This window comes from Chiloscyllium punctatum, chromosome 39 (genome assembly GCF_047496795.1).
Source record: "Chiloscyllium punctatum isolate Juve2018m chromosome 39, sChiPun1.3, whole genome shotgun sequence".
Taxonomy (NCBI): domain Eukaryota; kingdom Metazoa; phylum Chordata; class Chondrichthyes; order Orectolobiformes; family Hemiscylliidae; genus Chiloscyllium; species Chiloscyllium punctatum.
In genome coordinates, this window is record NC_092777.1 from 23,039,929 (window position 1) to 23,062,751 (window position 22,823).

The 22,823-nt window shown below is 41.2% G+C and overlaps 1 protein-coding gene across 2 annotated transcripts in view; it reads left to right on the forward strand.

Annotated features, from left to right (window-relative positions):
• dnah9 (dynein, axonemal, heavy chain 9) overlaps nucleotides 1-22,823 on the forward strand; it is a 507,475-nt gene that overhangs the window by 210,322 nt on the left and 274,330 nt on the right. For both annotated transcript variants that reach the window (XM_072558306.1, XM_072558307.1), the window contains exons 40-41: nucleotides 1,692-1,794; nucleotides 8,826-9,065. In XM_072558306.1, the coding sequence (XP_072414407.1) occupies nucleotides 1,692-1,794; nucleotides 8,826-9,065 (343 nt within the window). The remainder of the gene's footprint in view (nucleotides 1-1,691; nucleotides 1,795-8,825; nucleotides 9,066-22,823) is intronic.

A 22,823-nucleotide genomic window follows, 5' to 3' on the forward strand; every position in this document is an offset into this window, starting at 1 on the left:
ACAAACCCATGAAAGAGCCTATGGACACCACTATTGGCCCTGAATATTGCCTAGTTAATCACTGTAAGGGGAAGATATTTCAAATATGTATCTGTGGAGAGAAATCAGAGTTAGCATTTCAAGTCCAGTGACCGGTCTTCAGTATTCAAAGGTAAAGTAAGCTGTCTCGTGCTGCTGCTTTGTATTGAACATGACTTGTTTTGCATTTATTGTACTGACAAGATGTTGTCATCAAGTCAAAAAGACATTTTCCCTGTGACACAAATGAGCACTCTGCCATGGATTTCAGTTCTAGTGTGTGCCCCGCTCAATGAACAATGTATCCCAATTGCTAATGGACTATACTAAACAAAGCATCTCATTGACCAGTGCCCGGTAGTATGCTGGTTATGTGCTTGCTCAAAAAGCTTCAGAACATTATGTCCACTATTAAACATGATGCTGCTATTGGATAACATTTACTAAACAATCTAGACTGAGCCATTGTTACACTAGAATTCAGTTTTAGGTGATGAGTTGAGATGCATTTACACATGCTAGAAGCAACATGTATTGATATGTGGGATCCTTCTTTGTTGGAGAAATGGAATTTGTACATATTGCATGTTTTGCATTGCAAAAGAGGTCATAAGGATTGCCAATGTCCTCTGTATTCTAAAAGCAACATCACAACCAATCAGAGTCTACCTGTCTGGCCTGAGAACTCTAAAGTTTGACAGTTAACTCCAGCTGCATCTCCTATCAACAATGGTCCAACCTAGTCTGTATCGCTTTTTCATGCCAAATAATTGGCATTAGTTTTTCTTGTCTCCTCGTCTTGACAAGCGTAAGACAGAAAGCTTCATGTTTAAGTTCTGTTCCAGGATGCAGGTTTATACATGTTTCACTTCAGTATTAGGTTTTCTGTTGGATTCATTATGGGAAAGAACTAAACTGTGAAATGAATTCATTCAATTTTATTTGCAGCTTTACAAAATGCATATTGAATAAAGTGAATGTCAAAACAAGGTCACTTTTTTGTGAGCATTTGGCTTTGCAGGAATACAGGGAAGGCAGTAAGTACATGGAAAACCAAGAATTACTCTCAGCACCGGGGCCCTCAGGGCAAGTTGTTTTTACACTCATGTGAAAGGGGCTGAAGCAGAAGGCTGTAGCTGCTGAAAACCTGAAATGAAAACACAAAGTAACACCCTTCAATTAAAAAAAACATGATTTTTGGAACATCTTGAATGAGCAGACATCATTAAAAATCTCGTCCCTTCTTTCCACATAAACATGTCATTTTAGATTAGATTCTCTACAGTATGGAAACAGGCCCAACAAGTCCACACCAACCCTCCAAAGAGTAACCCACCCAGACCCATTTCCCTACCCTACATTTATCCCTGACTAATGCACCAAACACTCTAGGCAACTTATCATGACCAATTCACCTGGCCTGCACATTTTGGATTGCGGGAGGAAACCGGAGCACCCTGGGGAAACCCACACAGACACAGGGAGAGTGTGTAAACTCCACACAGACAGTCGCCCAAGGCGGGAATTGAACCCGAGTTCCTGGTGCTGTGAGGCAGCAGTGCTAACCACTGAGCCACCCATTGTCTTTTTAAAAATTTTATTCAGTTTGTGGTTACCATTCAGGCAAGTAGTTTATCGATACTAGCCCCTCTTTAAAAAAAATCTTTTCCCAGGTATGATCGAAACAAACTTTCACTGAAAGAGATCCACAATGTGCAATATGTGTCCTGTATGAATCCCACAGCCGGCAGCTTCACCATCAACCCTCGTCTGCAGGTATGTTGAGAAATTTTATTTCCTCCACTGTTTATAACCGCTGGAAACTTGGAGCTTCCCTCGACTTGGCTGCTGGTTTTAATTGCTGTTGAGAAAGAGGCCTACTCCATAGCATTTGTGAGATGTTTGTGAGCATTTTTCCTTGAGGCTAGGGGAAAGATATTGCCTACAAAATCCAGCCTGATGATTTGGGGCACCTATCAATTATGGTACCTCAAGTCCAAGAAGGAAGGGGAATAAAGATCAACTGGACAGCATTTGGTCAATTTTCTTTCTTGGCCACCAAATTTATAAGGTGCAGAGGTGGTGGTTATGGACTTCCCTTGGGCATCTAGCTTGGGGAGGGTGAACAAACTGCAAATAACAAGATGTATTCTGGGGGGAAGAAATTCAAAGTAATCTATAAAATGGGACACACACCTTCTGACATGATGTGGCTCTGCAATTTATTTTGTTGTCTGTTCAGTTGTCCAGACTGACAGAGCTGCTGCTTCCAGATTTACTACCATATCAGAGCTCAGAATGAGCTTTATTTACACATGCTAGCAGCGGAATGCATTAAAGTACAAAAACCCAGTCTCCGGAATTAAAAGGAATGTATTCAATTCTTGCACCTTTTTTTTGAATTACTCAGGAGCATGCAGAGCCAATAATCCCCTGTTGTTTCCTCCATGGTTATGTCTTGGTCAACCAGCACCTGTTTATTTGTCTAGTATAAATTGTTGTGATCATTTAAAATTTAGCATTCTTGCATTTGTACTGTGGAGTGCAAGGCAAAAAGTATGAATGGCTCTTTCCAGCGAATTTCTCACTGTCTGACATCTATAATGATGTAATCAAGTTGTATATCTTTATGGATGGGCACAGAATTCATTATTGCTTGGCATTTGAAGAAGTAACAAAGAGGATTGATGAGGGCAGAGCGGTAGATGTGATCACGATGGACTTCAATAAGGTGTTCGACAAGTTTCCCCATGGGAGACTGATTAGCAAGGTTAGATCTCATGGAATAAAGGGAGAACCAGCCATTTGGATACAGAACTGGCTCAAAGGCAGAAGATACAGGGTGGTGGTGGAGGGTTGTTTTTCAGACTGGAGGCCTGTGACCAGTGGAGTGCCATAGGATTGGTGCTGGGTTCACTACTTTTCATCATTTATATAAATGATGAAAGGATGTGAGCATAAGAGGTATAGTTAGTATGTTTGCAGATTACACCAAAATTGGAGTTGCAATGGAGAGCGAAGAAGGTTACCTCCAATTACAACGGGATCTTGATCAGATGAGCCAATGGGCTGAGAAGTGGCAGATGGAGTTTAATTCAGATAAATGCAAGGTGCTGCATTTTGGGAAAGCAAATCTTAGCAGGACTTATACACTTAATGGTAAGGTCCTAGGGAATGTTGCTGAGCAAAGAGACCTTGGAGTGCAGGTTTATAGCTCCTTGAAAGTGAAGTCATAGGTAGATAGGATAGTGAAGAAGGCGTTTGGTATGCTTTCCTTTGTTGGTCAGAGTATTGAGTACAGGAGTTGGGAGGTCATGTTGCGGCTGTACAGGGCATTGGTTAAGCCACTGTTGGAATATTGCGTGCAATTCTGGTCTCCTTCCTATCGGAAAGATGTTGTGAAACTTGAAAGGGTTCAGAAAAGATTTCCAAGGATGTTGCCAGGGTTGGAGGATTTGAGCTAATGGGAGAGGCTGAATAGGCTGGGGCTGTTTTCTCTGGAGACTCAGAGGCTGAGGGGTGACCTTATAGAGGTTTACAAAATTATGAGGGGCTTGGATGGGATAAATAGACAATGTCTTTTCCCTGGGGTGGGGGAAGTCCAGAGCTAGAGGGCATTGATTTAGGGTGAGAGAGGCAAGATATAAAAGAGACCTAAGGGGCAACTCTTTCATGCAGATGGTGGTACGCCTATGGAATGAGCTGCCAGAAGAAGTGGTAGAGGCTAGTACAATTGCAACATTTAAGAGGCATTTGGATGGGTATATGGATAGGAAGGTTTTGGAGGGATATGGGTTGGGTGCTGGCAGGTGGGACTAGATTGGGTTGGGTTATCTAGTTGGCATGGACAGGTTGGACTGAAGGGTCTGTTTCCGTGCTTACATCTCTATGACTCTATGTGCTGAGTGCAGCGATAAATCTCACAACTGCACCCACATATCAAGATGGTGTCAGGTCTGTAATCGTTGCTTTTGCAACCTCCTTCATCCTTGCTTCTCAAGAAATTGGCCTGATGGCTGATTCTATTGTAAAACACAATATCCAGCAGGAATTGTGGTGTGACATGCCCTCTCTGGAGAAAAGTTGAGGATTTAGTTTCATGTGGTCAAAATAAAGTGCATTGGGAAAGATTGGTCTTCTGTATAATACCTGATGCCTAGCAAATCAATGGAAAGTGCTGCATCATCTCAGTTGGTATCGGACCAGATTTTGTAAGCTTCTTTGTTATGAATACAGCTCTTCAGCTATTATCAACCTGAACAATGTAATTGGGAGAATCTAAATGGAAGAGAGCTATATTTATGATAGATGTGGGTGGGTTACAATAATAAGACCTGTGTGATGTTGGAACATTGGTTCCTCAAAAAAGGCTAAATGCCCTACCTGTTAATAGTCTATGGGCCAAAAGACCACTTTAGATTAGGTTACCTACAGTATGGAAACAGGCCCCTTCGGCCCAACAAGTCCACACTGACCCTCCAAAGAGTAACCCACCCACACCTATTCCCCGACCCTACATTTATCCCTGACTAATGCACGTAACACTATGGGCAATTTAGCATGGCAAATTCACCTAACCTGCACATCATTGGAGTGTGGGAGGAAACCGGAACACCCGGAGGAAACCCACGCAGACACGGGGAGAAAGTGCAAACTCCACACAGACTGTCGCCCGAGGCTGGAATCCAACGCGGTCCATGGCGTTGTGAGGCAGCAGTGCTAACCACTGAGCCACCATGCCACCCCAAAAAGTGGCTCACACCCCTTCGAGCTGGAATTGAACCGGCGACCTAAGGATCCACAGTACATTTATTGTATATTTTGTATATTTTTTCTGAAGTAAATATATTATTCATTTATTATGCCACATGGCACTCCGTCAAGAGATTCCCTGCAGGGCTCAGTAGCAGTGAATACTTATTCTGACCAGTTCCTACATTTCTTCTCTTTTGCCTGAATGGTTCAGAAATACAAGCAATGAGCCAAGTAAAATCAAGTGTGAAAACCCAGCTTATTTCTTTTTTAATTAAAAAAAGACTGCATTGTACATGGTGCTTGGTTGGAAAGAGTATTAGGCTGTAACTGTTGGGTGGGTAGTAGCTACTTTTGCAACATGTCAGAACATTGCGGAATCTCAAAATAAACATCACTGCATGAGCAGCTTCACTATAAAAATAATGGTATGAAACAATTTGAGATGATAATGCTTACTAATGAGCTTTGGAGTATTAGAATCCTGGTATCAATGTTAAACATGTCAAACTCTGACTGGTGCACGAAACTGAAGCTTATCCATTTTTCTCAGTGATAGTTTTCTAATATCACAGGATTTTTTTCTCTATAGAGCTTATATACATAACTTACGTTACTTGTAAAATTCCCTGTTTTCCATATATTGTCATGGTTCTCATGTTATCTGCAATTGATCAATTTTGTTTTCTTATCTAATCAGTCTCATAGATGTGATGATCTGTCATTGACAAGGCCAAAACACATTAAATGCCATTCTTATTATTAAATATTTTTCAGGATTCTTGCTGTTATCGTGGGGGTCACTTTCTTGGTTTTACTGATATTCTCAAAGTGAATGGTTATCTTTTCAAATGTGTATTTGTGGGCGGCACACTGGCTCAGTGGTAGCACTGCTGCCTCAGTCTCAGGGACCCGGGTTCAGTTCCAGCCTCGGGCAGCTGTCTGTGTGGAGTTTGCACATTCTCCCCGTGTTTGTGTGGGTTTCCTCTGAGTGCTCCGGTTTCCTCCCACAGTCCAAAGATGTGCAGGTTAGGGTGAATTGGCCATGGGAAATTGCCCGTAATGTTAGGTGAAGGGGTAAATGTAGGGGAACGGGTCTGGGTGGGTTGCTGTTCGGAGGGTCGGTGTGGACTTGTTGGGCCGAAGGGGCCTGTTTCCACACTGTAAGTAATCTAATCTAATCTAAGTATATGGAATGAGCTGCCAGAGGAAGTGGTGGAGGCTGGTGCAATTGCAACATTTAAGAGGCATTTGGATGGGTATATGAATAGGAAGGGTTTGGGATAGAATGGTGCTGGAAAAGCACAGCAGTTCAGGCAGCATCCAAGGAGCAGGAAAATCGAAGTTTCGGGCAAAAGCCCTTCATCAGGAATACGTTCTGATTTTCCTACTCCTCAGATGCTTCCTGAACTGCTGTGCTTTTCCAGCACCATTCTAATCCAGAATCTGGTTTCCAGCATCTGCAGTTGATTTTAACCCTACTGCGAATCCTCTTGCAAGGATGCCTGCCTTGAAGAAGTTTTCCTCCTCTCTCTACAAGAATCTCAGGGAGTCCCCTGTATTCCTGATGAAGGGCTCTTGCCTGAAATGTCGATTTTCCTGCTCCTCTGATGCTGCCTGAACTGCTGTGCTTTTCAAGCACCACTCTAATCCAGAATCTGGTTTCCAGCATCTGTCGTCATTGTTTTTACCTAGGAAGGGTTTGGACAGACATGGGCTGGGTGTTGGCACTAGATTGGGTTGGGATGGTCAGCATGGATGGGTTGGACCGAAGGGTCTGTTTCCATGCTGTACATCTCTATGACTCTAGGTACACCACTGACTGGTCTGAACAGGGACTTCATCAATACATGGCTTCAATAAAGTCGGCAGAGCTTATTGACATGATAGTTATGCCACTAATAGTTAAAATAAAGGTTCAATTTAGACATTGTCAATGTGATGCATTTTAAAAAAAGCCTTATTTTATTGAGAAGTGGCATTGAAACAATTTTAGTTTATTGTTTGCTAGATTTCTGTCTACAAGCAGAAAAGGGTGACTGAAAGCTGCACTGAAAGCAGTGATCCTGACAGTATGGAAGGAAAACCTACCCAAGGCCAGTATCTGTTGCAGGCATTGAAATGCAAAGCTGGCATAGATGAAAGAAACTTTGATGGTTTGCTCAAATGATACCAAATGAGAATCCAAACCCAGAAATCCTGTTCAGATTGCAGGCTTTATAAGGATAACCATGAAACTGAACTGAAAGATTTCCTGAAGGCAGTTTATTTTGGATTTATCATCCATAAATAGGTTTTCTCCCACTATTTATTTTATTTTACTTTATTCCCAAGGGAAGTTTCCTCCCCTGGATATTCAGATATTGAGGACCAGTGACAGAGGGAGGGGGAAAAAGGAGATTTTTATTTACTTAAGTTGGTGGCAATACAATCACTGCAAGTGAGATTTCTTTTGACCTGGTGCTATTCACCTTGTCTATTTCCATAAGAATTTTCAGCCTGGTGAATTACATTCTGGAGTTCCATTCTTCATAAGCCTTGGCCTTGTCTAAAGTATTTCACACCAAAAATTTCTCAAGAACAAAAGCTGCTTGCTAACACTAGTTGTGCTTGTGTCACTTGGCCACCGTGATGTAAAGATCAGTACACTCTGAGTGAGGTATAGCACACCCTGATGCAGATTGGAAACTAACTCTGCTCTTCCCCAATAATGTATTACAGCTCCAACCCCAGGACATTACTCTGTATTGCACCAGTGTGACATTTCATTTGTCTCCTTATTTCCTCACCAGCCTGCAGCCAGTTTGAGGGACACAGATTTGTGCTGCAGCCCATGTTGAGTTCAAAACTATGTTTGAGATTGTGCAGGTTATTTGCATATCGGACTTCTACAGCCGTAGTCGCGGAATGTTACTTGGTTTGGTGCCAAAGGCAAGGCAACTCTTGGGAGCGGAATAAAGATTAGCCTTGTCACCAATTAAATGGGTGACACATTAACTGGAAGAAAGCAATCAATAATTAGTTTGGCATCTCCCAGGGAATCTGCAGTGCTTGGAAATGGGTTTATTATTAAAAGCAATATCCAGTCACTGATAGCTTCAATCATTGCTATTACTGTGCATCAACACTGACACTTCTAATTTTCCTAACTACTTCTCTCCTTAATAAGCTTATTTTCTGAAAGTGAAATGGTCGCTGCAACAGGTAGATTTATTTTTGCTTTGCCTCATTAATTACAAATATTTTCATGCAAGTTTCCAGTTTTCTGTGCCGTTCTCCCTGAGGTCTGGTCTGATGGAAGAAAACATTCACCAAGATGTAGTTTATTGCACGATGGCAAATCGGTTCAAGTTACATTGATTCGATGGGTGTTGTTACTGAGACTATGAAGCAGACTTCAATGTTGAGTCTTACCCTTTTGAGATCCAAAGGTGTTCCCTCCCCCCACCCTTGAGTCCATATAACGTAATATTATCAGCTAGTACTTAATGTATTAGCAAATTACAGCAGATGCTGGAGTCTGTATTGAAAATAGCAAATGCTGGAGGTGGCAGCAGGTCAGACAGCATCCATGGAGAGACAGCAAGCTAGCATTTCGAGTCTAGATGTCTCTGATGAAGAGTCATCTAGACTGAAAACATTATCTTGCTGTCTCTCCATGGATGGTGTCTAACCTGCTGTGATCACCAGCATTTATTGTTTTCAGTACTTAATGTATTCCTTGGCATGAACACTTAACCTGCAGACAACAAGCCAGGGCCGAAATTGCTCTCAGCTTCTGTCTACACAATCAACGCTAATAACCCTTAGTTTGCTAACCACAATTGAAATAATTACCCTTCACTTGAACTGCATCCCAGGGTGTCAAACATCTGTAAATTGGAATTAAATTCCACTTTTTTTTTATCCGTTGACAGATTATACTTTTGAAGATGCCTGCATTCTCCACTGTTCTTAATTGTTCCATCTAAATTAAAATCTGCAGATGCCAATGTTTCGTGTGTAAACATACATAATGACCAGCACATCTAAATGTTTTCATTTTCCTAATCCAGCGCCACTTCTGCGTGTTTGCTCTGTCGTTTCCCGGCGTGGATGCTCTTGCAACAATCTACAGTACCATTCTGTCCCAGCATCTCAAGCTCGGTAACTTTGCTGGGCCACTGCAGAAGTCTACACAGCAGCTAATCAACCTGGCCCTAGCACTGCATCAGAAAGTGGCTTCTACCTTTCTGCCAACAGCCATTAAATTCCATTACATCTTCAACCTGCGGGATCTGTCCAACATCTTTCAGGTGAGTACACAACCGTTTAATATAGTCTCGTATGATGTTTTTCATTAGACAGCTGAACACTCAGTTTTTAATTATTTTGCACTAAAGTGATACCTTTATGAAGGAGATTACCCAGAAGGTTGGTTGAAAACTCATAAACAACCTCTGTGATTTTACGAGGGAGTGGAATAGGTATTTTGTTTGATTAATTTAGAAATAAAATAGCTAAAAGTGAACTATTTTTTAAATTCTTGATTTTAACAAGGTGGAGCTTATTCTAGGTAAATTTACTTTCTGACAAATTCAGAATATATAGAGGTATTACTTTATATAAAGATGAATATCCAGTTGTAATTTTTTTAAAAATTGATTATTTGGTACTTGAACACACGAAAGAAGAGAATGTATTGTCTGTGATTTTGAGCTCCGTGGTACTGATTTACTGAAACTATGGAAATCTGGGCAATAACGTGAATGAGTTGAGCTGTCTGTTTTCTCTCTCGGTCTCTGAAGCGGTGAGGGGAGGTTTCTGTGAGGCTTTCATCATTGGAAGATGTGGGTGGGGGGGTGGGGGGTGGGGAGGCAGCAAATGGTTTATCTGGATGTTAGGTGTGAGTCATGTGTGATTGGTGTGTGGTATATTGAGCACCATGAGAGACTGGTGAAGTGTTGGGGAGAAAGCCTCTTGTCCAGGTGCACTGACCATGAGCACTTGTGTGTAGTCAATGAACGTTTTCGAGCACTGCTGCCAGGTCTTCAACATCAAACTCTTTGCCTTGATCTTATTGACCATCTACTTACACTCCTTCCGAAGGACGTTCTTCAAGTTCACCTGGCCTATTGTAGAAACTTGTTTTCTCTCCTCCAGTCAGACTCTGTGACTAGACTACAGAGTTTTCTCTTTGTCTCTGTCCTGGTGTTGCGTTTGCCACATCTCCAAATTGTTCACTGGAATCCGAGACCTTTGATTCGGTGTAGCTTCCCTGTAAGTGAGAGAGGTACTGCCTTCAAAAGTAGGAGGCTAGCTACAACATATGCTACCTTGCATTGCTGTTAGGTTCCCGTTTGGATATACACTCAGCCAACAGTGTGGATCATATTGGGCTGTCCACACACATCATTAGGATGACAAGGCTGCATGAAGTCTGAGTGCTAGTTGCCACAACAGGGGTAGACTCAAGCAGCCTGTGAATCATAATTGCTGTGCCTATAAACTTGTAAAAACCATTTCATAGATAATTCTCTCCTCAACAGATTATTTAAGTCAGTAAATACATGCCCACATCCCACAAAAGAATTAAAACACTGGTACCTACTATTCTTTTCTTTAGAGTTTCCATGGTTTTTGCTCATCCCTCACTCTAGATTTTATAGTGTGTGATTAGCCACCGACACAGCTTAAACTGTTTGAGCTAGTGAATCAAAAAAACCTTTCATTATTCTTCTATAAAATTTACAACTTCCAACAGCCCAGTATAATCCAAAACCCATATCGTAGAGGGTCATGCAAGCTCCTATCAGTCTCAATTTACCTTTACTTGAATTGCTGCAGTATTATGAACCCTACATTTACAATGGCACACCAGGCCTATAAAGCTCAGTTTAAGCATCCAATGCTTGGCTTCAGATGCAATAGCCCTATAACGTGTTGAGTTTGAAGGACCTGAATGAACTTCGGAGAGAGTTCTCAGTCCATCAGGCTGGATGATCCATTGTTCCATTTCTATATCCTGGCACCCCATTTACATTGAGCAAAAATAAAATGCTGTAGATGCTGGAAATATGAAATAAAAATGGAAATCCTCAGCAGGTCTGGCAGCAACTGTGAAGGGAGAAACAGTTAATTGTTGTTGGACAGTTCAACTCAGAGAGATTATCAGGTCTTTGATAGATTTCAACAAAAGCCTGCTTTTTTTTTTACATATGAAGGAACTATATACTCTTAACTATAACTCAAATCATCCAGACCAGGTAGCACAAGGAAAAAAAAATTGTTTGAGTTGTAAGAAAAGGGTGTATCAGCTGGAAGTTTTTTTTCCCTTGGAGACTAAGGTCTCTAAGATAATGAGAGGTATTGAGAAGGTATATAGCCAACAGCTTTTCCCCATGGTAGGAAACTAGAGGACAGAGGTTTAAGGTGAGAGGAAAGAGATAGGAAGGGTCCGGGGCATTTTTTTCCCCACAGAGGGTGGTGCATACCTGGAACAGGCTGCCAGAGGTGGTGGTGGAGGCAAATACAATTTTGTCATTTGAGAAACATTTGGACAGGTACATAGATGGGATATGTATGGAGGGGCGTGGACCACATATAGGTAAATGGGACTAGATTAATTGTGAAAACTGGATGGCATGGACAAGTTGGGCTGGAGCGCCTGTTTTCATGCTATAAACCTCTATGACTCTAAATACAACTTTACAGAAGCATAACTAACTTGAAATTATGATGCCTGTCACTCATGCGCTCTCTTAGATCATCACTGTGTGAAGTGTTGCTCACTCTTGCAGACATTAACCCTTTCAAATCCTTATACTACATTAAATACTACAGATTGGTGACCGTCAATGTGATTGGCACATATGGTGCTACCCAATTTGCTGAGTATTTCCAACACTTATCTACTTTGTTTTGAACTGTTGCAATGTAAAAAAGAAGTTTAAGTAAACAGTAAAGGTACAGATGTCATCAGAAGCATTGAGGCTGTCCCCGTATGAACAGACACTGGTTGGATGGGCTATCTTCTGATACTGGTTCCAAGATTGCAGGCAGCTTGGTCTGCTAATAATGATCAGCAATGCTTTTGAGCCCTGCCAATCTGTACTGCCAGTGATTGGCACTACCAAATTATATACTGCCTTATCACATATCAAAGTAGTTTATGACCATTGGATTACTTTTGAAATGTGGTCATGTCATTTGGGACTTTTAGCAATTGTCAATTGAGATCACCATTAGTGCATGACAAGATCCTACAAACATACCCAAATGAGTAAATGGCAAGTTATTGTTACTGGAACTGTTGGTTAAGGGAAGATTGTAAGCCAGCACATCGGGAGAACTTGTTGCTATTCTCTTAATTTGGTCTGTGGTCCCTTACTTTCCTGTCTAATTCAAAGGATGTGATAATTTAATTCAAGTACCATCTTAGATTATGCACTCAGATGCATATGATACTTTAAAAATCACTTCCATGGCATAAGTGTCGATTGTGTTTAATTATGAGCAAGTGGTGGGGAATAGTTGAGAATTAACATGTGTCCTAGAACTAGTCATGTGCTTTGGAGGACAAGTTGGATCGCTGGGGCTTGCTTGTAATCTGTGACTTTGTGAATTAATACTTATTAGAGTATATAGCAGTAAACTTCAATTCTAACCTTCGCCAACTTGAGAAACCTTTGAGAAGATGGTGGTGTGCCTTTACTGTTTACTTCTTGAATTGCTACAGCTCATGTTCAAAAGACACACCCACAGTGCTGGCTGAGTGTTTCAAGATTTTGACCTAGTAGCCATGAAGGAATGAATATATGTGTAAAGCAGAACGGTGTGGGACTTGGTGAGACCCAAATTGGAATTGATCCTATTCTCATGAACCCACTGCCCTTTGCCCTTCCATGTAGTGGAAATCATGGGTTTGGGATTTGTGAATTCTTTATAGCCACCTATTTACATTCCACAATACTGTCAGTTGGACTGAGGTGACCCCAACAATACATTACTGAGCAAAGGTGTTTTCCTTTAGGGTGATCTGAATCAAACCTAATATGTACATAGTTGAAATTTGCACTTAAGAATACTGCTCACCCATAGCTAATTCCACATTGAAGGGGCAAACATTCTTGTCCATTATTTGTAACAAAGCCATTAAACACCACTAAGTCTAAAATACTTACAATTCCACAATACACCATCAATATCAGAAATTTTCCCCAATACCAAGCCCTAAGTATCTGATACTAGTTAATGACAAGTCTGCAAAAAGGGTCAGGGATAATAAACTCTATTGGGTTACTTGTTTAGATAGATTGCAAATTCAGTGGGTGGTTTGTGCGACTGTCTTGCCTGGGGACAGTCCATTAGAGAATCCTCTCATTAGAAGTTTTATTTAGTGGTGAATCAGAAGCACTTTAAAATGAATTATAAATCTATTCCAGTCTCCTGTTCTGGAACAGACCCAAATCACTTCCAATTATTATTTCCACTCGTTATCTGTGAAGGTTCTCTGTCTGTAATTATGAAGGGTCCTCATACTTCCATAACTTGGATAATAGTGCTTTGTCTGGAACAAAATGACTAAAATTGCTCTTAATATAATTTCTATTTCATTTAACAGCAAATCAGAAGCAGCTTGGAGTTGTAATGACGAAGCATAATTTTGGCACTTAAAAGTGAAAAAAGTTAATTGGCCTCCACTTATCGTGCTCTTTTTTTTGGAAAGTGGTCACTGAGTTGTCATGCGTGTGAATTGATAAATTATAGACATTAGTCCAAGTGGCTGGCTTACTCACTAATAGGCAGTATGTGCGCACTGAGACTGAGTTGCACTGTGATTTGAAACAGTAAGTCACTGCTATGAAACTTGTACCAATCATTCATTTTAGAGCATAGAATCAAAGTTGAACAAAAACAAACTGATCGGTTGAGTAAATAAGACTGCAGATTTTTGTTGTTTGACTAATCAGGTCTCATCAGGTTTGTCAAAAGCAGAAATCAGAATTGGGAAATAACTTTGCATTCCAGTTGATATGCAGTCACCTTTGTGTTGACCCTAAGTTGAAATTAAAATATAAAATTGTAAGTGAGAGAAAGAAAACAAGTATGTCAATGAAGAGTAGACATGTGTGAGCAGTGAAAGGCTGAAGATAGGTTGTCATGAAGGGGAAGCAAGAAAAAAATGGTATAACTGTAGCTTTATGGGTGCAGGCCACCTCGCTTACACAGTGATCCAAGTGGGGCGAGGTGGAGATCCTCACTGCAAACATCAACCAGCACTTTCTGCTTTGCATCCCGAGAAATTACATTACCAGCACTTCAGCTGGGGAGAAAGTGTAAGCTGCAAATTAAATCATTGAGGGCCAGAGGATTACAAATAGGCTGGTACAAAGGGAAGGGGCCACTTCTCAAGGTTGCATTGAAGTTCATGGAATGGCATTGAACTGTGTCACATTATGACCTCAAAGTAGCACCGTAGTAAAATTCAGCAGTGACAATAGAGGCCAGTGCATAAGTCAACCTTGAAAATCTCTCAAACGAAAACAAGGTTCGATTTATACATTGAGTAGGAAAGTGAACTGCTGCTGTGATCTTGGAGGTTGCCATCTTTATCATTCTGCGAGAGGGTGTGCTTTAAACCTCTGTGCATCTTTGCACCACTGCCCATACTGCCTTGATGATCCCTTGCTGTAGTAACAGGGTTACTATAAAGTAAAATATCATTTGTTGAGTGAAAAACCGAGCACGTTATTAGCTTGTATATTGCATGCCCTGGCTGAAAAGGATGTTGACTTTTTTTCTGAGTATAGACAAATGCAGGATTATTGCCACAAAACAAATAGAATTGTCTAACATGCTAGGTTGACTTGTACTCCACAGCCTGCTCTATAATATACCCTGCAAACTAGCAACAGACACACTGACACTAAAGCCTTTAACATGTCAGCCTAATTATTGTACATTTGAAGCTTTGATAAAAGTTGTGCAGTCATTGGTTAACTCTACTGTTGAAACTTCTGTTTTAACCTGTAGTGACTTGTTTACACAGCAATCAATTAATTCAGGCTACCATTTCAGAAAGCTTGATCAAATGAAGATGTGCCAAACAACCAATAGCAGTGCACACAGGTTGATAGATTCCTCACTATCATCTCTTTTGACCATCCCCAGTAGACTTCAAACTGTTAGAGTGAGAGGTATCCAGGACTGAATGAAGAGAAATTTGCTCTGGCGGAGTATTAGGAATACTGAAGCTATTGTCCCAAGCCACAGTCTCTGTTACCAAGTCACTGACTTTATCCTATCCTTAATAACTATCTAAGACTGATGTAGATTGTTTGCAATTTTGGGGTCATAGTTGACCTAGGGGTGAACCTTTGACTGCATGTCTGTGATTTCACTAAAGGCTTCCAATTTCCAGCTCCATAGCACTGCCTTGACAATGCTCATCTGTTGCTGAAACCCCCCATGCCCCCTCCCCTCTTTAAATTCACCTGACCCCACAGCACTCTGTGATATCTGTCATTCTAATTCTGGTGTCTTGAGAGTCCTGATTTAATCTTCTTCCGGAAGCATATACATTATTCATGAAGTTTGTAAGAAAGAATGTATTTGAAAACATCAGGGGAGGCAATGGCTTTGTGAAATTACCGCTAGACTGTTAATCCAGAAACCCAGGTAATGTTCTGGGGACCCGGGTACGAATCCAGCCATGGCAGATGGTGTAATTTGATCTCGGTAAAATCTGGAAGTCAGAGTTTAATGATGTCTGTGAATCTGTTGTCGATTGTTGGAAAAACCCATCTGGCTGACTAAGGTCCTTTAGGAAGGAATCTGCCATCCTTACCTGGTCTGGCCTACACATGACTCCAGACCCACAGCAATGTGATTGACTCTTAAACTGCCCTTTGGAAAATTAGGGATGGGCAATAAATGCTGGCATGTGCAGTGATGCCCTCACCCCGTGAATGGATGAATAAAATTTTGACTTGAATATGAGAAAATTTGCAATAACTTCCAATTTGCTCCCGTATAGCATATTCCACTTAATATTTAAAATGTACAATCCAAGTCAGGTACACAACCTGAAAGCAAAATGTCTCAAATTGGAAACTACAGATGTTGCAATAGATAACGGATGGAGAGACAATGGTAGTCTCGATTCATTTTCAGTAATCTCAATTCACAATGGGCATTCTTTGTAGGGCACACAGCTCCAAGGAGTTTGAAAGTTTCAAATTGTTCTCTGGCCTGAAAATCCCTGATTTTTCATCACTCCACCGTTGGTGGTTTCAGTTGTATTTTTGCTTGAACTCTCAGCTTTGAGATTCCCTCCTCCAAAGCCGGTCCTCCCTCATTTCAGATACTCCTCAAAGCTGTAATGTTTCTTTGAGAGTCAGGATAAATTTTGATAATAGTTGTGAAATGCCTCAGAGCATTGTATTATGTTAAAAGAAATATACGAATCCAAGTTGTTGTTGAGTGCTAGTTTACAGTTTTAGATCCAATTTATCTCTGTACTCTTTTCGAAAACATTACTCTGTAGGCAGAAATTGTATCATTTATTTCTCTTAAAAATCAACTGCCTGATGATTAGAGCTTAGATGGAGGCCCGTCAGCCCTTCATGTCTGTTCTAGCACTTTGTAAGCGATACTCAGCCAGTAACATACCCCTCTGCTTGCCACATGGCCTTGTAAATCTTTGCATGCCTGATAATTATGTAATACCCTTCTAAAGGCTATAAGTGAAATTGTTTTCAACACATACTCAGACAGGCCAATTCAGCTCAACACACACTACATAAGGTTTTCCTCAAGTAGCTGCTGCTTACTTTGACAATCACCCCAAACCAGTGTCCTCTGCATCTCAACCCTTCCACCAATGGAAATCTGATCTGCAATGTTCAGCTTGCTTACAATTGCCTATCAGTTCTCTTCTTAATCTTCTTTTCTTCTGGAAGAACAATTTCTTCTCTAATCTATCCCCCTGAAGCCCTTTATTCCTGGAACCCTGCTGGTAAATCTTTGAAGTCAAGTGATTCTGCTCCTCTACATAAAACTGGCTAGCAATTACGATGTAACCATGATTTAAAATGGCAGCTACGAAGATTGGTCATGCAACAAGAAGGTGCAGTTTACTTTCATTGACCTGACTTTCAATCCAGTTCAGACTTCTGCATCTATTAGCTACAAGCATGCTTCATGAAGCAAGTTTAACTCGCATTAATTCAATTCCTAGATGGTATAGGCTCACAGCACAAAACAGTATCGACTTTAAACTTACAGTAATTGGCATTGATTGGAAATTGTCACAACAAAAAGACATATTGTTTAGCCCTTGCAAATAGTGGCAACACTTAAACTAGTGCATTATAATTGCTGCTCTGAATTTCAGATTCAGGGGTAAATATATTTAATCGATCTGTTTACATATGTTATGGCACATGTCTAGAGCAGCATGGATTTGAAGCCAAACCTTTGAGATCAGACATTACCACTCTGCCCTAAATAGATGGCACCCAAGGTTGGAATTGGACTCCAACAGACAAGCTACTCTCAAACACGCAGCATTGCAAACACATTTTCATCACCATGCCATCACCTCCAAGATTAAGAAGCATTCTCAAAATAAAGATGCTTGCTCAAATTTGGGTGGTGTTTTATCACAGAAGAAAGATTCGCACTCGGGGATTTCCAACCACTCAGAAGTCTGTGGTGCAGGGTATTGGGCAAGAAGAGGTTAAACCTTTCCAACAAAGTCTGTAGTTTGGATGATGGATAGTAATGAATCAGCTACTAAGGCATGTTATTGCACATCTCTGGAACAGGTGAGACTTGTAGCTCAGATGTAGGGACACTACCTCAGCACCCCAGGAACCATTCATTTGGGCAATATACCTGTGTGCTGCCACCACGAGTGGCTCTGCACTTCAGCACGAGTCCGTAAAAGAAGCAGTGAGCGGGTAACATGGGAAGGAAAATAGGATGAAAGGAAGAAATAGGCAGATGAAGAATCCTTATTTCATTTAAATTCAAGTTGATGAAGAATTGCTGCCATTTCAAGGGGAACTGAATGTTAGTAGCTTTGTGTTTGTTCAACTCGAGGAAGTCTAAAACTAGAGGGCATATGTTTAAGTTGAGAGGGGGGAGATACAAAAGGGTCCAGAGGGCATTTTGTTTCACACAGAGGGTGCTGACTGTCTGGTGCAGGCCGCCAGAGGTAGTGGTGGAAGCGCATCCAATTTTGTCATTTAAGAAACATTTCGACAGCCATATGGATGGGATAAGTTTGGAGAGGTATGGACCAAATGAAGGCAAATGGGACTAGTTTAAACTGTGAAAACGTGATGGCATGGACAAGTAGGGCCAAAGGGCTTGTTTCCATGCTGTAAACCTCCATACTCTATAACTCAACTGATATCATTGCTTTGTATGTTGTTAAAATATATTTTCAAAGCTACATTAATAACATCTCAGCTGAGTGTCCCAATTTAAAAGAGAGATTATAGCCAATTTATAGGCAGTAATTTTAAATTTATATACTGGTTATGTTCACTTCTTATCCATTCCCTCTCAGAGCCATATACCTGTCTGTAGAGTGGTTTGAGAGTGTATGCATCACACATGATGGAGGAATCACAGAAAATAACCATTTTCAGAGATCAAGACCAGAACTGTGAATAATATTAAGTACATCCCCAAATATGGTACAAATAAGGGGACATGGAGAATGGAAGAGAGGCCTCTAATAGTAAAATTAGATGACAATAGATGGAGAGAGGCTTGCATGGGGCATAAACATGATTGAACCAAGTAGTCTGTGTTTGTGATATAATGATTAAGAGATATGATATCCAGCCTTGAAAATGACCATAGTGTTCCTCCAATTTAGTGGCACGCTGGCTCAGTGGTTAGCACTGCTGCCTTTCAGCGCCAGGGACCTGGGTTCAATTCCAGCCTCTGGCAACTGTCTGTATGGAGTTTGCACATTCTCCCTATGTCTGTGTGGGTTTCCTCTGGGTGCTCTGGTTTCCTCCCACAGTCCAAAGATGTGCAGGTCAGGTGAATTGGAAGTGCTAAATTGTCGATAGTGTTGGGTGCATTAATCAGAGGGAAATGGGTCTGGGTGTGATACTCTTCAGAGGGTCAGTGTGGACTTGTTGGGCTGAAGGGCCTGTTTCCACACTGTAGGGAATCTAACCTATATGTGCCTTATGTAATTCAAGGTGGAATCTGGGTCGCATAGCAAAAAAGACTGCCAATTCGAGCTGATTTTATTTTTAACATTGAGATGTAACTTTGTTGTCCATCCAATCTTTATATTTTCTTCAATGACTAGCAATTAAACCCTGACTGATCTCAATTAGCAGTTTTACTCTGACTGACGTCAAATGACGTTTAATGAAGATGAGACCACGTTAGGCCAGGTAAAACACAGCTTCCCTCAAAAGCAGAATAATAGTGATATGTTTCTAATATAAAGTAACCTTTCTTTGACATTTTGACCTTTATCACAGCTGATACTTCAATAAAAATTATGCAAACAAATTCTGGCAGAATTAGCTTTGTGATAATTTCTAAAGAAAATGCCGAGTAGCTTAGACCGTTTTCCAGGCTGAATCATCCCTGCTCATGAGGTGCAGCGGAACTCTGGACAAGGCATTAAAAAGAAATTGTGAAGTTGCCTACTATGAAGGGCAGATGGGAGGTTGTAGGCATTGAACACTGAATTGGGTTCACTCTTATTTGCTGAAAGAATTCTGACAATTGATCATTAGTAGGTTGTTTTAGTTATCAGACAATTGAAACAAAAGGTAAAGAAGTAGATGGTCTGCCGAGGTTTTGTCAATTACGTTTTATGATCTATTTTAATAACTTATTTATGTTGTACTCCCATCACAATGCTGCTTCTAATTAATTCACACACTGGTAAATTACTTTTTTTAATCATTAGTAATTATTTTACTAGGCAGACTAAGTGTTGACTGATTTATATGATGTCCCTTGTTTACAATTATTCACCATTACCGCTTGTTGGCATACAGAAAGGAGGTGTAGTTAGTCAGTATTGTGTCAGGTGTCCTTTATACTGTCTAACAGTGTAGTGTATTAAACAAAGCAGCAGTTGGCTGCTTTAAATTAAATAGTGATTTGGAAAAGAAATTATATCTGGACTTGGAAATAAACATACTTGTCCTCCAATTTGAAGTATCCAAATTAAAACAAACCGTTATGTCTCATTCATCAGTTTTACTTTGAATATACTGTCCTGCAATTTCCAGACTGGGGAGCAGAAAATTACTCGACTTAAAAAGCTGATGGGTGTAGGGACTCTGAGGAAAACACATGCATTATGCAGGACTTTTAAACTCCAATTGCCAGGTTAACTCTGCCCAGAACATTTCACTATTCTCTGTGATGGTGTGACAAGATAATCATATTTGCATAGACTTGAGTTTTTTGCCTTATACTCGGCCTGTTTTCTTCATACAGATTTACTCAGATTATTCTAATTGGTGTTACAAAAGTTGCTGTTTGGTCGCACAGCTCCAGGATAGTCAGCTGGGAATCAAAGTACTCCAGCAATATGGCAACCCCATTATGAGTAGCTAGGCCGACTGGGGGGAGGCCATATTTGATTTGGTGCTAGGCAACGAGCCAGGCCAGGTGTCAAATCTCTTGGCAGGAGAGCATTTTGGTAACAGAGACCACAACTGACTCTCCTTTATCATAGCCACGGGGAGGGATAGGAACAGACAATATGGGAAGGTATTTAATTGGTCGAAGGGAAATTATACTGCTGTTAGACAGGAGCTGTGGAGTATAAATTGGGAATGATTGTTCTACAGGAAATGCACAACAGAAATGTGGAGGCTGTTCAAAGAGCATTTGTTGCAAGAGTTGGATAACTCTGTCCCATTGAGACAGGCAAGGAATGGGAAGGTGCAGGAGCCTTGGATGAGAAGAGAAGAGGAGTTTCTCGTCAAGAGGAAGAAGGAAGCTTACTCAAGGTTGAAGAAGCAAGGACCCGACACAGCTTTATAGGGTTACAGGGTAGCTGGGAAAGAACTCAAAAGTGGACTGAGGAGAGCTAGGAGGGGGCACAAAAAAGCCTTGGCAGGAAGGATTAGGGAAAAACCCAAAGGTGTTCTACACTTAGATGAGGAATAACAGAATGATCAGACAGGGTTGGGCCAATCAGGGATAGTGGAGGGAACTTGTGCCTGGGGTCTGAAGAGGGAGGGAGGCCCTAAATGAGTTTTTTGCTTCGGTATTCATGAGAGAGAGGGACCTTGTTGATAGTGAGAACACTATGGACCAGGTTAATAGACTAGAACAGATTGATGTTAAGAAAGTGGATGTGCTGGAAATTCTGGGAAGCTTCAAGATAGATAAGTCCCCAGGGTCAGACCAGATATATCCAAGGTTATTACAGGAAGCAAGGAATGGGATTGCTGTGCCTCTGGCGATGATCTTTGCATGCACACTCTCCATGGGAGTAGTACCGAATAATCAGAGGGAGGCGAATGTTGTTCCTTTGTTCAAGAAAGAGAATAGGAAAATCCCTGGGAATTATAGAACAGTCAGTCTTACATCTGTATAAACAAGGTACTATAGAAAGGATCCTGAGAGATCAGATTAATGACTTTTAGGAAAAACAAAGTTTGAGTAAAGATAGGCAGCATGACTTTGTGAGGGGTAGGTCATGCCTCACAAGCCTTAATGAGTTCTTTGAGGATGTGACGAGACAAGTTGACGAAAGTTAAACAGTGGGTGTGGTGTATATGGATTTCCTGATGAAGGGCTTTTGCCCGAAACGTCGATTTCGCTGCTCGTTGGATGCTGCCTGAACTGCTGTGCTCTTCCAGCACCACTAATCCAGTATTTGGTTTTCAGCATCTGCAGTCATTGTTCTTACCTTGTATATGGATTTCACTAAGGCATTTGATAAGGTTCCCCTCGGTAGGCTCATTCAGAAATTTAGGAGATATGTGATACAGGGAAATTTGGCTGTCTGGATACAGAATTGACTGGCCAAAGGAAGACAGCGAGTGGTAGTGAATGGAAAGTATTCCGCCTGGAGGTCAGTGACCAGTGGTGCCCAAGACAGTGGGCCTCTGCTCTTTATAGTTTTTATGAAAATGACTTGGATGAGGAAGTGGAAGGATGGGTTAGTAAGTTTGCTGATGACATGAAGGTCAGTGGTGTTGTAGATAATGTTGAGGGCTGTTGCAGGCTACGACATGACATTGAAAGTATGCAGAGCTGGGCTGAAAAGAGGCAGATGGAGTTCAACCTCGATAAATTTGGTCGAATTTGAATGTTGAATACAGGGTTAAAGACAGGATTCTTGGCAGTGTGAAGGAACAGCGGGATCTTGGGGTCCACGTACATAGATTTCTCAAAGCTGCCACCCAAGTTGATCGGGTTGTTAAGGAAGCATATGGTGTTTTGGCTTTCATTAACAGGGGAAATGAGTTTAAGAGCCACAAGGCTTTGCTGCAGCTTTATAAAACTCTGGTTGGACCACACTTGAAATAACGTGTCCACTTCTGGTCACCTCACTATAGGAATGATGTCGATGCTTTCGAGAGGGTGCAGAGAAGATTTCCCAGGATGCTGTCTGGATTGCTGGGCTTGTCTTATGAAGAGAGGTTGAGTGAGCGAGGGCTTTTCATACTGGAGAGAAGAGCGGAGGGAAGTGATTTGATAGAGGTGTACAAGGTAATGAGAGACATAGATAGAGTAAATAGCCAGAGACTTTTGCCCCAGGGCAGAAATGCTGTCACAAGGAATCATAATTTTAAGGTGGTTGGAGGAAGGTATAGGGGAGATTTCAGAGGAAGGTTCTTTATACACAGAAAGTGGTGGGTGCATGGAATGCACTGCCAGCGGTGGTAGTAGAGTCAGAGACATTAGAGCCATTTAAGCGACTCTTGGACAAGCACTTAGATGGCAGTAAATTGAGGGGTGTGATCTTAGGTTAAGATAAATGCTCGGCACAACATCATTGGCCGAAGAGCCTGTACTGTGCTGTATTGTTCTATGTTCTAAACCCATCTGAATCTACC